This window comes from Bos indicus x Bos taurus, chromosome 3 (assembly GCF_003369695.1).
Source record: "Bos indicus x Bos taurus breed Angus x Brahman F1 hybrid chromosome 3, Bos_hybrid_MaternalHap_v2.0, whole genome shotgun sequence".
In the NCBI taxonomy this organism is placed as follows: domain Eukaryota; kingdom Metazoa; phylum Chordata; class Mammalia; order Artiodactyla; family Bovidae; genus Bos; species Bos indicus x Bos taurus.
In genome coordinates this window covers 70,411,792-70,428,293 of record NC_040078.1, presented here as the reverse complement: position 1 = coordinate 70,428,293, position 16,502 = coordinate 70,411,792, and the positions used below count along the sequence as shown (strand labels likewise).

The following is a 16,502-nucleotide window of genomic DNA, read 5'->3' as shown; positions in this document are numbered from 1 at the left end:
TTGAATGTTCATTGGAAAGACTGATGCTGAAGCAAAATCTCCAATAATTTGGCTACCTGATGTGAAGAACTGACTCGTTGGAAGAGACCATAATGCTGGGAAAGATTGAAGGCAGGAGGAGAATGGGACAACAGAGGATGAGATGGTTGGATAGCATCACCAACTCTAAGGACATGAATTTGAGTAAGCTCCAGGTGTTGGTTAGGGACAGGGAAGTCTGGAGTGCTGCAGTCCATGGGGGTCACAAACAGTCAGACATGACTGAGCAACTGAATTGACTGAAGTGAAAGCGAAAAATTATTTTGTGAAGTCCTTGGATACTTTCAAAAAAGATGTATCTTGTAAGTTGGACTTGAAGAGGGCAAAGAATAAGGCAGAGAATAAGAGTTAGATAATTCTAGACTGAAAAAATAGTAAGAACAATGTTCTGCACTGAGCAGAAGATCCAAGTTCCCTTCTTTTAGCCTCCCTGGACTGCTTAGAGTCTGCCCTATGCATATGTGTTTCAGAGGTCAGCCAGAGAATTAGGCAGAGTCTATATACAAATGGGCTTCCCAGGTAGCCATAGTGGTAAAGAACACACCTGCCAGTGCAGGAGACATAAGAGGCAGGGTTTCAATCCTGGGTAGGAAAGATCCCGTGGAGGAGGTAATAGCAACACACTCCAGTATTCTTGCCTGGAGAATCCCATGGACAAATGGAGCCTGGCATGCTACAGCCCATGGGGTCGCAAAGAGTTGGACACGACTGAAGAGACTTAGCATGCATGCATGCAAATCCAAATAATGGGGCTCCCTCTCCCAGACCCTTTTCTTCCAGGATTTCCCCCCCATTTTTAGTGCTAACATTTAATAAAGAGGATTTTAGGTTGCCCCCTCAAGATTTCTACCCCCTGGTATACATGCCAGGAATAACTCCCTTCATTTGAGTGTGAGCAGAATCTATGCATATGATGAACAATTAAGCACGTAATTATGTTTTATAATATGGCAAAACAAAGATTATCCTGGGTAGGTGTGACCTACTCAAATGACCCCTTTAAAAGCAAAGAATTTTTCTTCAGTTGGTTACAGGGGGCGAAGTTTAGAGACACACGTCCTTGCTGGCCAGAAAGAAAGCAAATGGATATGTTGTGAACTGCTTAGAGGGGCTGTGTGGCAGGGAGCTGTGGGCATCATCTGGAAGCTGACAGTCACCGCTGAACAACAGTTGGCAAGAAAATAAGGACCTGAGTCATACATCCACAAGGAAATGAGTTCTTCCTGTACCAGCAAGCTGGGAAAAGACTCAGATGATATTCACAGAGTGCACTGATGCCATAATTTTAATCTGTTGAGGCCCAGAGCAAAGGACCCAGTTAACCTATACTAAACTCTGACCCACAGAAACTGTGAGCTAATAAGTTGGCATTATTTTAAACCATGGCATTTTTGATGATTTGTTAGACAACTTTATGTGTGCTCAGTTGTTTCCAACTCTTTGCAACCCCATGGACTGTAACCTGCCAGGCTCCTCTGACAATGGGATTTTTCAGGCAAGAATACTGGAGGGGTTTGCCATTTCCTACTCCAGGGGATCTTCCCAACACAGGGATCAAACTTTCATCTCTTGTGTCTCCTGCATTGGCAGGCAGATTCTTTTGACCACTGAGCCACCTGTGAAGTGATGCAAAAAACAGAAGGAAGAATTATCCTTAGAGCAATGTCCTTGAGTAGATTAGCAGGGATAAGGTCTAGCACACAGTGAAGGAACTGCCCTTAGATAGAATCAGGCAAAGTTCATCTATAGAAAAGGAAGTGAAGGCAGATTATGTAAATTTAGACATAGGTAGGTGGTTGAAATAGTAGTAGGAGCTATCAGTCAGTTCAGTTCAGTTCAGTCGCTCAGTTGTGTCTGACTCTTTGCAACCCCATGAATCGCAGCACACCAGGCCTCCCTGTCCATCACCAACTCGAGTTCACCCAGACTCATATCCATCGAGTCAGTGATGCCATCCAGCCATCTCATCCTCTGTTGTCCCCTTCTCCTCCTGCCCCCAATCCCTCCCAGCATCAAAGTCTTTTCCAATGAGTCAACTTTTCGCATGAGGTGGCCAAAGTACTGGAGTTTCAGCTTCAGCATCATTCCTTCCAAAGAAATCCCGGGGCTGATCTCTTTCAAAATGGACTGGTTGGATCTCCTTGCAGTCCAAGGGACTCTCAAGAGTCTTCTCCAACACCACAGTTCAAAAGCATCAATTCTTCGGTGCTCAGCCTTCTTCACAGTCCAACTCTCACATCCATACATGACCACAGGAAAAACCATAGCCTTGACTAGACGAACCTTTGTTGGCAAAGTAATGTCTCTGCTTTTGAATATGCTATCTAGGTTGGTCATAACTTTCCTTCCAAGGAGTAAGCATCTTTTAATTTCATGGCTGCAGTCACCATCTGCAGTGATTTTGGAGCCCAGAAAAATAAAGTCTGACACTGTTTCCACTGTTTCCCCATCTATTGGCCATGAAGTGATGGGACCGGATGCCATGATCTTCATTTTCTGAATTTTGAGCTTTAAGCCAACTTTTTCACTCTCCACTTTCACTTTCATCAAGAGGCTTTTTGGTTCCTCTTTACTTTCTGCCATAAGGGTGGTGTCATCTGCATATCTGAGGTCATTGATATTTCTCCCGGCAACCTTGATTCCAGCTTGTGCTTCTTCCAGCCCAGCATTTCTCATGATGTACTCAGCATATAAGTTAAATAAGCAGGGTGACAATATACAGCCTTGACGAACTCCTTTTCCTATTTGGAACCAGTCTGTTGTTCCATGTCCAGTTCTAACTGTTGCTTCCTGATCTGCATACAAATTTCTCAAGAGGCAGGTCAGGTGGTCTGGTATTCCCATCTCTTTCAGAATTTTCCACAGTTTATTGTGATCTACACAGTCAAAGGCTTTGGCATAGTCAATAAAGCAGAAGTAGATGTTTTTCTGGAATCCTCTTGCTTTTTCCATGATCCAGCGAGTGTTGGCAATTTGATCTCTGGTTCCTCTGCCTTTTCTAAAACCAGCTTGAACATCTAGAAGTTCACAGTTCACATATTGCTGAAGCCTGGCTTGGAGAATTTTAAGCATTACTTTACTAGCATGTGAGATGAGTGCAATTGTGCGGTAGTTTGAGCATTCTTTGGCATTGCCTTTCTTTGGGATTGGAATGAAAACTGACCTTTTCCAGTCCTGTGGCCACTGCTGAGTTTTCCACATTTGCTGGCATATTGAGTGCAGCACTTTCACAGCATCATCTTTCAGGATTTGGAATAGCTCAACTGGAATTCCATCACCTCCACTAGCTTTGTTCGTAGTGATGCTTTCTAAGGCCCACTTGACTTCACATTCCAGGATGTCTGGCTCTAGGTCAGTGATTACACCATCGTGATTATCTGGGTCGTGAAGATCTTTTTTGTACAGTTCTTCTGTGTATTCTTGCCATCTCTTCTTAATATCTTCTGCTTCTGTTAGGTCCGTACCATTTCTGTCCTTTATCGAGCCCATCTTTTCATGAAATGTTCCCTTGGTATCTCTGATTTTCTTGAAGAGATCTCTAGTCTTTCCCATTCTGTTGTTTTCCTCTATTTCTTTGCATTGATCGCTGAAGGTTTGAGGAAAGAGAAGGTGCAAAATAGCCACATAGAGTGTTAAACAGAATGAGCTAGGCTCTCTGAGCAGTACTAAGGGTCACTTCCGATTAGAGGGTCATAATTTTGAAATAAGACCTATCAGGATGATTTAATCAACACTAGGATTTTTCCAATTGTGTACAATTACACAGTAGGGCAAGGGAGTTGAGGCTGTGTGGAAGGGAGTGATTGTCAATGAAATCCAAGCTAAATCAGGGAGGAAATGTGGTGACCCTGTGACAGTGAAAAGATGGTAACAGGAACAGAAAGTAGGGGAGACAGATTAGATGATAGATAGAAGATAGAGCAATATTGGCAAGAATAAGGGTTTTAAGGCTGAGTAATAAACACACACACACACACTATATATTTATATACACACATGGATATTGGTTTATTGCACTGTTTTCTTCTGCTTTAGGGTATATTTGAAAATCATCACAATAAAAAGCAGGGTTTTCTTAAGTGGTGAGATGATTTATGTGGTCAAAGTTTGTTGGAGTCAGGCTTCTGGAAAAAGTGAGCTAGATAGGAAGGAGGCAGAGCCCTGAGAGTGATCTGGTGGAAAGTGTGAGGTGGAATAGCTCGGAGAAGTTGCAAGCATCGCTAGGAATGAGTCCAGCAAGCTAATTAACCAAGGGAAGGTAGAGGATAAGATCATCGAAGAAGAGGAGACAAAGGAACCCGGAAGTCAGGGGTCACCTTTGTGATTATCTGCTTGGATAATAAAAACCCTGAGAGTCATGCTAGAGAACATAACAGTGAGCCAGATGCAAAATCTTTGACCAAAGGAGAGTGGCTCTGTGGAAAAGCTTGATAAACTGGTACCTTTTCAAGGAGAAACCATTCGGAATTTGCAAAGTCAGTGGGAAAGACACAGACCCCTGCTTACCCCACCATCACCCGCACACTCCTGGAGGTACAGGAACATGTAAGAGAAAACAGCTTCCTCTTGGAGAGCTCCGGGGAGGCAGTGTCCTCAGGAGAGGGCTAGATATTAAGGGAGAAATTGCTCTACTAAGAATCTAAATTAGTTGGTTACAGCACCTGAATGTTAAATTGGGCTATCCACCTCCTGGCAGTGAAAGTTTCATAAAGGGAGAAATGATAGGTTATGTAGTCCTTAGGACCTGACAAAAGGAGGCATATAATTTCTTCCAAAGAGACCGACATTTTCTAAAATCCCAAGAATTTTTCCCCCAGATCTATACTCACTTATATATCCCTAGCAACTAGAACAAAGCTTACAATATAATCAGAATACAAGAACTGTTTTTTTAACCAAACTCATCTGGCAGGAAGATTCATAGTAGACAATACCTTTAATGACACTTTTTGAAGATAAAAAGCTTATCTTAACCTCTAAAGTAGGGCATAGTCGTGGGGTTGCTATTGATCATAGTTTTGAATCTGAGATGCTATTTTCAAAAGTGAACCTAATTATAAAATTAGCTGTAGCAGTACTTTTCTTACAGACACATTGTACAGTGTATTATAAGGCACAGAGATAGTTAATAGTTTTTAGTATTCACTTTTATTCTTTCATTTTGAAGAGGAAAACCTGCCATTTAAAAGCATGCAAAGCTAATTAAAGCTTTTCCACTATTCCATTATCTGAATGTAGTTGCAAATGCTGACTTAAAACTCTTATCAGAGGGAGACTCAACATTCCTCCCTGAACAGCAAATGAACATTCAATTAACACTTCAATACAAGTGTATTTTAAATAAAAATATACTTGATGGTTAATCTCATTCTTTATACATGCAAATACTAAATTTTAAAATCCAAAGAGAGCTGCCTCTCTTTTATTCTTTGGGGGAAAAAAGTCTTTTCTTTATTTACAGGGAAGACCGGAATTTTCTGAAGTTGTTACCAAGTTAGAAGAGTGTCTCTGCAACATTGAGGTAAGAAATTTACCTTCTGAAATATGTCCATTAAAAAGGCTTGGATACACAGAATTCTTGGGGGATGGATGTTGCTGGTACTTATGGAAAGAATATAAGTGTGAGTGGCCATAACTCCATTCATATTTTTACCCTGTCACTTAAGTTCTAATAACTGCATCTATAGGGACAAAGGCAAATTCAGAGTGAATTTGGGCTCTTCCAAGAAATGATCAGGCAAGCAAATGCATAATTTAAAAAATTGATAAGTAAAAATTTTAAAATATAACAAAAATGTTAGAAGATGATTTAAATCAATTTTTTCTATACAAAAATTCTTACATACAATGAAATGTAAGCTAAAACATTAAGCCATTGTCCATTTATGTTCAGTAAGAACAGAAAAAAATTGTTTCTAAAATTAGCATGTTAAGTTAATCGGGAGGCATTGCTTGTGTACCACACATATGTTGCATAAAGAGATATGTGTTGGTAATGAGGCTAATGGAATTTTCTTTCCTTAATATTAAGGAGCTGTTTGCTTTAATTTTCTCTATAATTGCCTTAATCTTCTATACACCTGTTCAGGAGATAGCATTTGAAAATAGTCAAGGGAACTGGAACATCAGCACTAATTCAAAAATAATAATATATTCCCCAATGCAGGTAAGTGCTACAAGAGAGGAAGATGGACATTACACATACAGGCTCATGTATAAATGAGTGTATGAAGTGTAGGGGCAAAAATGGAGAAAGACAGCATCAATCTGAGATTGCACAACTAAATCCCAGAGTGAAACCATCCAACAAAAGTTTTCTTTTTTAAAAATTTTAGCCAAGAGTGATCTGAATGCAATCTTTTGTAGAAGTGCCCCAGGTCTGCAACTACAGCCTGCAGGGAGTGTCTCTATTTCATGACTCTTTACCGGGATTTATAAAGAGAAAGTTTTTCCTATGGAATGAAACTTTGGTCTTAGACATAAAGCTTCCTTTCCCTTCTCTTCAGTCCTGAAACATACAAACTAGAGAGAAGTAAAGGCATATTTGGTAGGGCTACAGTAGCCCCTACAAACAAGAGCATCTACCAGAGGCCTGGGATGTTGAGAAGCACTTTTAAGGCTTCAGTTTCAAGTATCCTCTCACTTTGAACCTTTGTGTTTGAAAGAGCAAGGTTGTGCCAAGCATGGGATATATCCAGTTAGATTAGAGAGTGATTTCCAGAAACAGAGATAATGGTAGGATGTACTAAACTGACCAAGCCTCTTAGCACAGTCTCCCCTAGTAGAGAAGATGAGTAACTACAGGCTATATGCAAAGAGAAGTTGCTGGAGTGGGTTGCACTAAATAATGGACTAGGATCATCTTTAAGGGATTTAACTTGTGGAGTTCCATAAGGCTCCGTTCTCTCTACTCTTCAACTTTTGGTCAGTGGTTCAGATCTTGGTCAAGAAGTCTCTCTGCTCATCACAGTTGCAGATATAATAAAGTTGAGACAGAACAAATATTTGAAAGCAGGATTCTAGAGTATTTTGGAAGATAAAGTAGTAGGACATATCTAACAAGAATAAGTTTAACAGGAATAAATATATCATCATGCACTAGAGTCAAGGAAACAACAGTAGAAGCATCAAACAATGGAGATAATGGTTTTGGAGCACCATGATTAGTGGATAATAAACCTTGGGGGAGTTAGAATATGAAATATCTGTCTTACATCAGAATAAAGAATGTGATCATTCCTCTCTCTTCTGAGATGGCCAAACAAAATAGTACCCAACATATATCCTTACAATGGAGGAGGAAATGGCAACCCACTCCAGTATTCTTGCTGGGATAATGCCATGGACAGAGGAGCCTGTCATGCTACAGTTCATGGTGTCACAAAGAGTTGGACATAGCTGAGTGACTGAGCACATATTCTTATAAAGGGATTATTAAAACTGGAACACAAATTTTAAGGAATAGAAATCAGAATGGTGAATGGATCGACAACCAATTAGAGGAATCAAAGATGCTTATCCTGGACAAGGCAAAATTAGGATGAGTCAACAGCTGTTTATAAACATCTGAAGAACTATATCATATAGGAAAGGGATTGGCCTAGTTCTCTGTGGGCCAACAGATGGAAATGAAGTCCAGTAGTAGATGTGGTTAATTATGAGGAAGAAACTTTCCAATGGTCAGAGCCATCCTAAGATAAATGAATGGATCTGGATGTAGTAGATACCCCATCAGACTGCGTAAGGATGACAAGGATGAGACTAAATCATTGGAAAGTCTGAAGGTTCATTTCAACATTGCATGATTCTTTACTGAGAAATGTCTTGTCTACTTGAAGAGCCTAAAATTTACATATATTATTTTTTAAATAAAAATCTACTGTCTCATGAAATTATTATATCAAAGAATTAATGTTCTTCTCTGATAGTGCTTCTCTGATAGTAAAGAATCTGCCTGCAGTGCAGGAGACCAGGGTTCAATCCCTAGATCAGGAAGATCCCCTAGAGAAGGAAATGGCAACCCACTCCAGTATTCTTGCCTGGAAAATCTCATGGATCGAGGAGCCTGGTGGGCTACAGTCCAGGGGGTTGCAAGAATTAGACATGACTTAGCAACTAAACCACAACCACAGAGTGTGTAAACAGCAAGTTTATTAAAAAATTCAAGAAAACTATTATCTTATTTTTTGTTTGCTCTTTCTCATTTTCTTCCCTCACACTCTTCTATTTTCTAACTGTACTTCAGTTCAGTTCAGTCTCTCAGTAGTGTCCGACTCTTTGCGACTCCATGAATCGCAGCACGCCAGGCCTCCCTGTCCATCACCAACTCCCGGAGTTCACTCCAACTCATGTGCATCAAGTCGGTGATGCCATCCAGCCATCTCATCCTCTGTCGTCCCCTTCTCCTCCTGCCCCCAATCCCTCCCAGGATCCAAGTCTTTCCCAGTGAGTCAACTCTTCTCATGAGGTGGCCAAAGTATTGGAGTTTCAGCCTCAGCATCAGTGCTTCCAATGATCATCCAGGACTGATCTCCTTTAAAATGGACTGGTTGGATCTCTTTGCAGTTCAAGGGACTCTCAAGAGTCTTCTCCAACACCACAGTTCAAAAGCATCAATTCTTCGGTGCTCAGCTTTCTTCACAGTCCAACTCTCACATCCATACATGACTACTGGAAAAACCATAGCCTTGACTAGACAGACCTTTGTTTGCAAAGTAATATCTCTGCTTTTTAATTTGCTATCTAGGTCATTCATAACTTTCCTTCCAAGGAGTAAGCGTCTTCTAATTTCATGGCTGCAATCACCATCTGCAGTGATTTTGGAGCCCCCCAAAATAAAGTCTGACACTGTTTCCACTGTTTCCCCATCTATTTCCCATGAAGTGATGGGACCAATGCCATGATCTTACTTTTCTGAATGTTGAACTTTAGGCCAACTTTTTCACTCTCCTCTTTCACTTTCAAGAGGTTTTTTGGTTCCTTTTCACTTTCTGCCAATAAGAGTGGTGTCCTCTGCATATCTGAGGTTATTAATATTTCTCCCGGCAATCTTGATTGCAGCTTGTGCTTCTTCCAGCCTAACGTTTCTCATGATATACTCTGCATATAAGTTAAATAAGCAGGGTGACAATATACAGCCTTGATGTACTCCTTTTCCTATTTGGAACCAGTCTGTTCCATGTCCAGTTCTAACTGTTGCTTCCTGACCTGCATATAGGTTTCTCAAGAGGCAGGTCTGGTGGTCTGGTATTCCCATCTCTTTCAGAATTTTCCACAGTTTGTTGTGATCCACACAGCCAAAGGCTTTGGCATAGTCAATAAAGCAAAAATAGATATTTTTCTGAAACTCTCTTGCTTTTTTGATAATCCAGCAGATGTTGGCAATTTGATCTCTGGTTCCTCTGCATTTCTAAAACCACCTTGAATATCTGAAAGTTCATGGTCCACTTAGCTATGTGTAATTATTTTTCAAAACTCTCTACATTAACTCTATTTCGTCCTCATCCTTGCTGGAAATTAAAGCATCCTTCATTTTATGAAATGGATGTATCCTTGGAAAAGTGTGTAAATTCAGTGCATGTAAAGGGAATCATTTCATGTAAGAAGGGAATAATCATAAGTTCCAATTTTAAGGAACTCTCCCATGAATCTTATCACTATAGTGAAAATGTAGAGAATCTTTTAACCATTGAATAATGATCTTCTATCTGTTTTATGAATCTGACTTGAGCCTACTGTGTTTTGAGAAAGAAAAGCATAAGTTTTATGGGTCAGTTCTCAGCATATAACTGGGTCAAAAAAAGTAAATTAAGCTAGCCAAGTGTTGCCATCAGAAGCTGAAAGGAAAGGCCTGAAGCAAGCTGAGCTGAATAGAAATTAAAATATGAGAAATCCTAGAATAGAAAGCTAAAATAAATCTACATTTTATAATACTATGCTTTTAAGCCTGTTGGATTTATTAAATGATTGAAATGGCCCCTCCTTCATTCAGCTGATGTCTCCTGCTTCAAGTAACAGCAGCGGGTCTCTCTCACCTTCCTCTTCTTCTGATTGTCTGGTGAACCGCGGAGGGCCTGGCCGGAGCCATGTGGCAGCTCTACGAAGTCGTTTTGAACTGGAATATGCTCTAAATGCAAGGTCCTATGCTGCCTGGTCGCAAAGGTACGTGGTAATCTAAGCAACAGAGAAGGCAATGGCACCCCACTCCAGTACTCTTGCCTGGAAAATCCCATGGATGGAGGAGCCTGGTAAGCTGCAGTCCATGGGGTTGCGAAGAGTCGGACATGACTGAGCGACTTCACTTTCACTTTTCACTTTCATGCACTGGAGAAGGAAGTGGCAACCCACTCCAGTGTTCTTGCCTGGAGAATCCCAGGGACAGAGGAACCTAGTGGGCTGCCATCTATGGGGTCGCGCTGAGTTGGACAGGACTGAGCGACTTAGCAACATAGCAACAGCAATCTAAGCAACAGTTACACAGTCAAGTCAGATTCCAGGGCCTTCCCAACATAGTCACCTGACTTGATTAATATCTTCAGGGGATTTACCACCCCTGTGACAGGCTTCAAAAGGGGAGTTTTGAGCCTGTTTTCTTCTAATATTTTGACCAAAATGTAGAAATTTTGTTGTCTATTAGTTTAGGTTCTCTAAGCTTTAATTCATTGCCGAAGCAAGAATTGTCTAGCTACAGCAGCAAAAGGAATTTGTTGAAAGTATTCTAAGAGTTTCTTATGGAATTCAAGGGAGAATTTCTGTGTGGGAATCAGGAAATAGCTCTGAAAAATCTGAGCACCAAAATTTCAGTGTTCTGAGAATTACCATATGAGCCAGCAATTCCACCCTTAGATATATTCCCAAAAGAATTGAAAACAAATACTCAAATACCTGTACTCAAATGTTTATAGCAGCACTATTCGCAATAGCCAAAAGGTGGGGAGAAAAAAAAGAAAACTAACACAAATATCCTTCAACAGAAGAATAGATTTAAAAAAGTGGTATCCATACACTAGAACATTACTCAGTCTTAACAAGAATGATGTAGTGATGCATACTGCAGCATGGAGGAACGCTGAAAACATGCTAAATAAAGGAAAGGGACAAAGATCCTATATTGTATGACTGTATTTATATGAATATTCAGAGTAAAGTGTATTTAAGAGGTTATTGCAAAATACCATAGATTGAATGTTTTAAACAGCAGAAATTTATTTTCTTACCATGGAGGCTAGAAATCTAAGACAAGGTACCAGCATGGTTGGGTTCCAATGGGACTTGCAGTGGGCCATTTTCCTAGTTTACAGATGGTCGCCTTCTCACCTCACCCTCACATGGCAGAGAGAGCTCTGGAGTCTTTTTATCTTTTTATAAGGCACCAATTCTGTCAGATCAAGGCTTCATTCTTTTGACTTCATCTCACCCTATTCACCTCTGTAAAGGCCCTATTTCAAATACAGTCACATGATGCGTTAGGGCTCCAACATAAGAAATTGGAGGGAGGGAGACACAATTCAGTCAAGAGCAATAGGTAAATCCATAAAAATGAAAAGACTGGTGGTTGCCAGGATCTGGGTAGAGAAGGGGGAAATCAGGAAACACTGCTTCTTGGATACAGGGTTCTATTTGGGGACGATCAAAATATTTTGGAATTAGATAGAGGTGGTGGTTGCAAAATATTGTGAATGTACTAAATGCCCCTGACTTGTTCACTTTAAACTGGTTAATTTTATGTTATGTGAACTTCACCTCAATGAAAGAAAAAAGCCACAAATAAGTTTAAGCAAAAGGGCAAGTCAGAAAAAGAGGAAAGATGAGTTCAGCCTTCTTCCACAACAAACTGCCATTTACATGCCCCAGTTCCCACTAGACAGTCTCCTGTATCCTCTGGCATTCCCTGGGCAAGTCACAGGGCTGAGTCTGACATTGATAGGGAGAGAAAATATATTCACCCTCTAGTGGGAGGTCCTACAAGTCATATGGCAAAGGGCGTAAACACAAAAAGCAGAATGATAAGTACAGTTAGCCATGAGAGAAAATATGATTGGTCCCTTTGGATCATATGACCACCTCTAGTCTAAACAAATGTGGTTGGAATGGAGATGGGGGTCATATTTCATTCAGTAAACATGGTTGACAATGACCTGATTGGGATAGGGACCAATAAAAGTTACAGCGAGCTGGATAGATACCTTTCAAAGTGTATACTGCAACCTATGGAGAATCAGAAAAGGCTAGCTTAAAATCTCTGTCTGTCTACACACACCCGAGTACTTGCACATAAGCCATTACACACGTGCACTTACACACACATATGCACATCCACACATTCTGTCAAAACTTTTATCCTGAAGGTGGGGAAAGATTATCTAGTTTTAGCAAGGGTCTTGTACCCTCTACAAATTGTTACTATTGCCTTTTTAGCCATAGTTATTACATTCCTGGTTTGACAAAAGGGTTGCAGCTACAGCTCTGAAGAGGTGGGAACCTTAATCATTTAGACTTTAATCTATGGAATGTCATGAAATTAAGTATCAGGAGGTCTGATTGATAACAAGGCAAACTGGAGACAATTCTTTATTGGATTCCAGTCTCACATCATTTCATAAGGAGCTCACAGGCCAATATTAGATTAGGTTGAGTCCCAGCATCATCTTCTAGTTCCACCTGCTCTCCTTTTTCTTTACTTATGGTTTTAAAATTAATTCTCTGAAGAGCCATATTTTGGTATTTCTAAAGCATACTCACCTGAGATTTGTCCAGTGAGGCAGAGGTTAAAACAATGAGCTCTTGGGTCAGACAGATCGGAGGTTCAGTCTTGGCTTTGCCTCTTAAGAGCTCAGATAAGTGACCTTGGGCAAGTTACCTAAGTCTTACACCTAATAGTGAGTGGCAGTTTAGTCATGAAGTCCTGTCTGACTCTTTGTGACCCCTTGGACTGTAGCCCACAAGCTTCTCTGTCTATGGGATTCTCCAGGCAAGAATACTGGAGTGAGTTGCACTTCCTTCTCCAAAGGATCTTCCCAACCCAAGGATCAAACCCCATCTCTTGCTTAACAGACAGATTCTTTACCACAGAGCAACCTGGGAAGCCCCTTATGTGTAATACACAGATAATAGTACTAGCTGTTAGGATTGTGATTGGGAGAGGCAGTATTGTCAAAAGAGAAAGCGATTGGTTGAAAAACACTAACAGACCCAAACAAAAGATGCAAGTTCCCATAATGTAGGTAAGTCACAACTTACAACACATAGATGGCTGTGTGGAAGGGAGGCACAGCAGCACTCCCAACTGGGTGAGCTGGGGGTGGAGGGAACATAGCTTCTCTGGCCTAGGAGAACCCAGAAGGTACCAGAAGGTAAACAGAGTGGGCACAAATCGTCAGGTGTTCTGAGATGATCCCTTTGATATTCTCATAAGGGTTTTTATACCTCCCTGGCCCTTCAAGACAGTTATGGAACCCTGATAAAGTGCTTGTCTGTCTGTTTGGCACAAATTTCTTAACGGCCTAGTACACTCTGAATATTTGCTGTGAGGGTGTGGTGAAGGTCAGTTTGTAGTCATACCACTCCTCTAGAAAGCTCAGTCTTTGGACTGCTTGAAATCACCTCCAGAAATAAAGTACTTAGCTGAGTTGTAAGATGTGCCAAGATAGGAATCATGTCTGTTAAATTCGTATCTGTGTCCCTAGTAGCTAGCAGTATGATTGGAATGAAGTCAGTATGTAATAAATATTTGTTCCATGGATAAATAATTGAATAAACTGGCTCAATAATTTTTAATTATTATTATTTTGGAGTATAGTCAGTGGATAAGCTTTAATTATTTTCTGTATTCTTTCTGTTTAAACAGCTATAACTATGCACTTCTGCGGCATGTTAAGCACTATTTAGACACTTTGAACAGTCATTTAAGTAAACCTTAGAAAGGAAGTATTCCAATTTTATAGATAAGGAAACTGAGGCTGAGAAAGAGTAAGTAATTTTACTAAGTTTAAGGAAGCAGAATTGGAATTCTCACCCAGGATGCTCCTATGCTTTCTGAATTTCTCTGGCACAGGAGGTGTCACTTTTCAGAAGTTTGATGTATTTTGCCAATACTTGTATTTGTTGAACTTCTTCCAGTGCCTCCTGGAAGTTGGTCAGGGAAAGAATTCAACTACTCTTCCCAAGCCTGTCTTTTCAGCATGTGTATATGAAAGACAGAGCACATGAGACCAGAGATCAGTAGGTTCTTAAAGTCCAAGAGCCCAAGGATCCAGCAGAGCCATGAATTTAACAGCCTGGAATTCTGTGGCTCTTTGGCTGCACATTAGAATCACCTGGGGTAACTTTGACAAGTGCCAGCGCCCAGGACCAGTTAAACCAAAATCCATGGCGATGTCACCCAGACATGGGAAGCTTTTAAAGTTTCCCAGTTGAGTCCAATATACATCCAAACATGAGAAACACTCTGGAAGAGAATGCTACAATCTAACCTTCCAGTCACTCTGATGCAACTGATAGGATAAACAAAGAGGAACCTGAGAGCCAAGGTGAAACAGCAGCTGCTACCAAAGGAGACTATTCTGAAGGCTGAGTGCCTGTGTGCGTGCATAGTTGCTTCAGTTGTGTCCGACTCTTTGTGATCCTATGGACTGTAGCCCGCCAGGCTCCTCTGTCCCTGGGAGGTTCTCCAGGCAAGAACACTTGAGTGGGTTGCCACGCCCTCCTCCAGGGGATCTTTCCCACCCAGGGATCGAACCTGCGTTTCCTGCAGCTCTTGCATTACAGGTGAGGATTCTTCAACGCTGAGCCACCACCAGTAAAGCCTGAATGCCTGTGTGGTCTCTCCCAAAAGTCCTTGCAAGGTTCTAGCAACCTCTGATCTAAGAGACAGCCTAACTAATTAATTACAATCACACAAGGTATGATTTTTAGCCCAGCATGATTTTTTTCTTAAATAGCAATAAGGTTTGACCTGTATGCTGACTAATGTACATTCCCAATTTTGGGTTCCAGAGCCCTCAACAATATATTTAAAATGGTGCATTTATTTATTTATTTTTCAATTTTGGGGTTATAAAGTTTACAGTCTGTAGTTTTGTAATTCTTGATTAGGTGGGGGTTTTGGTTTTGTTTGTTTCCACATTTGTTTTTAATTATTATCTTCCATTATAAAATAAGTATCGAGGTGGGAAACTATGTCAGATATTTTCTCCACGGGTAATAGGCATTCATTAATTCCCAAAGAAACCCCAAACTGATGAAATCTGAGTTTAAGGAAGGCACTCCCGAAGTTCTGCCTTTTTAAAAATATTTTGTGTCTCTAGATATATTTGGAAAACTAAGCATGTGGCACTTGCTCCTCCCACAGGGTATGAAATCTCCCATCTTGTACATGGATTGCATCATGTAAATTTAGAAATGACAAAGTGATACACAACCTTTCAGATGTGAAAACCAATTAGTGTTTGTGTGGGGCTGGGCTCTGAGAATAGAATGCTATGACCTAGTTAGATGTCCAGGAGAAGAAAAGCAGAGATACAGAGATTGGAACTGTGAAACAGATTCATTTGGAATTAATTTTTCACATTACAAAAGGGTCCATCAGAGGATTCCTTTAAATAGACAGCTTGCCTAGTGCACTTAGAATGCAATTCAATTTACAAAAGTTGAATATAAGGTATAAATTTTTAATTTACACATAGTTTTTCTAGAATGCAGCAATTGTATAAGATGATAGCACCACGAAACCTAGGAGGAATGAAAAAAAGAAGCAGTGAAGGGCTCATGTCCACTCACCGCTGTGGAGCAAGATGTTTATCCAGTAACAGCCATGGTTGGTGTCTCCTCCTCACTATTGAAGGGCAAATATGCCCCTTTTTAGTCTACCACTGCTCCTACATGCTTTTTTGTACTGAAAATTTCCCTCAAGCTCCTTAAATGTTCATTTTCTTTCAATCCCTTCTTCATCCCCAATTTCTCTCTCCTGCCAGCTCACCACAATCGTTTCAACCCATGGCCCCAGCTCTTTCTCTTTCTAAACTCTGCCTCTCTCTCTCTCTCTCTCTCTCTCTCTCTCTCCCTCTCTCTCTCTCTCTCTTACACACACACACACACACACACGAAACATTAGTCCCCAGTCCCTTTGTCCAAACTTGGGCTTCCTTTGTCATGCATGTCTCTAATTTCTCTCACTCCCATTCCAGCTTCTCCATGCCCTAATCTACTCAACCTTCTACTGCCAGCACAATCCTCCTTCTGTAGACCTCCAGCTTTATCACTACCCTACTTTAAAACCACCACCAATTCCACATGGCCTCTAAAATTACGTGAAGTCATGTCATCCTGAATCCAGAGTCCAAAATGACCAGTTAGACACATTTCCAGTTCTACCTCTTCCTGAACATCAGATGTTCCAGTAGTTCTAGACAATGATCCCATCACTTCTCAAAAAATAGTCTAGAGTTTTGGGAACTATAGGAAAT

At 40.7% G+C, this 16,502-nt stretch overlaps 1 protein-coding gene across 1 annotated transcript in view; it reads left to right on the top strand.

Annotated features, from left to right (window-relative positions):
• LOC113889730 (serine/threonine-protein kinase TNNI3K) overlaps positions 1-16,502 on the top strand; it is a 345,390-nt gene that overhangs the window by 273,785 nt on the left and 55,103 nt on the right. The window contains exons 22-23 of the mRNA XM_027536876.1: positions 5,501-5,560; positions 10,031-10,200. Of these exons, the coding sequence (XP_027392677.1) occupies positions 5,501-5,560; positions 10,031-10,200 (230 nt within the window). The remainder of the gene's footprint in view (positions 1-5,500; positions 5,561-10,030; positions 10,201-16,502) is intronic.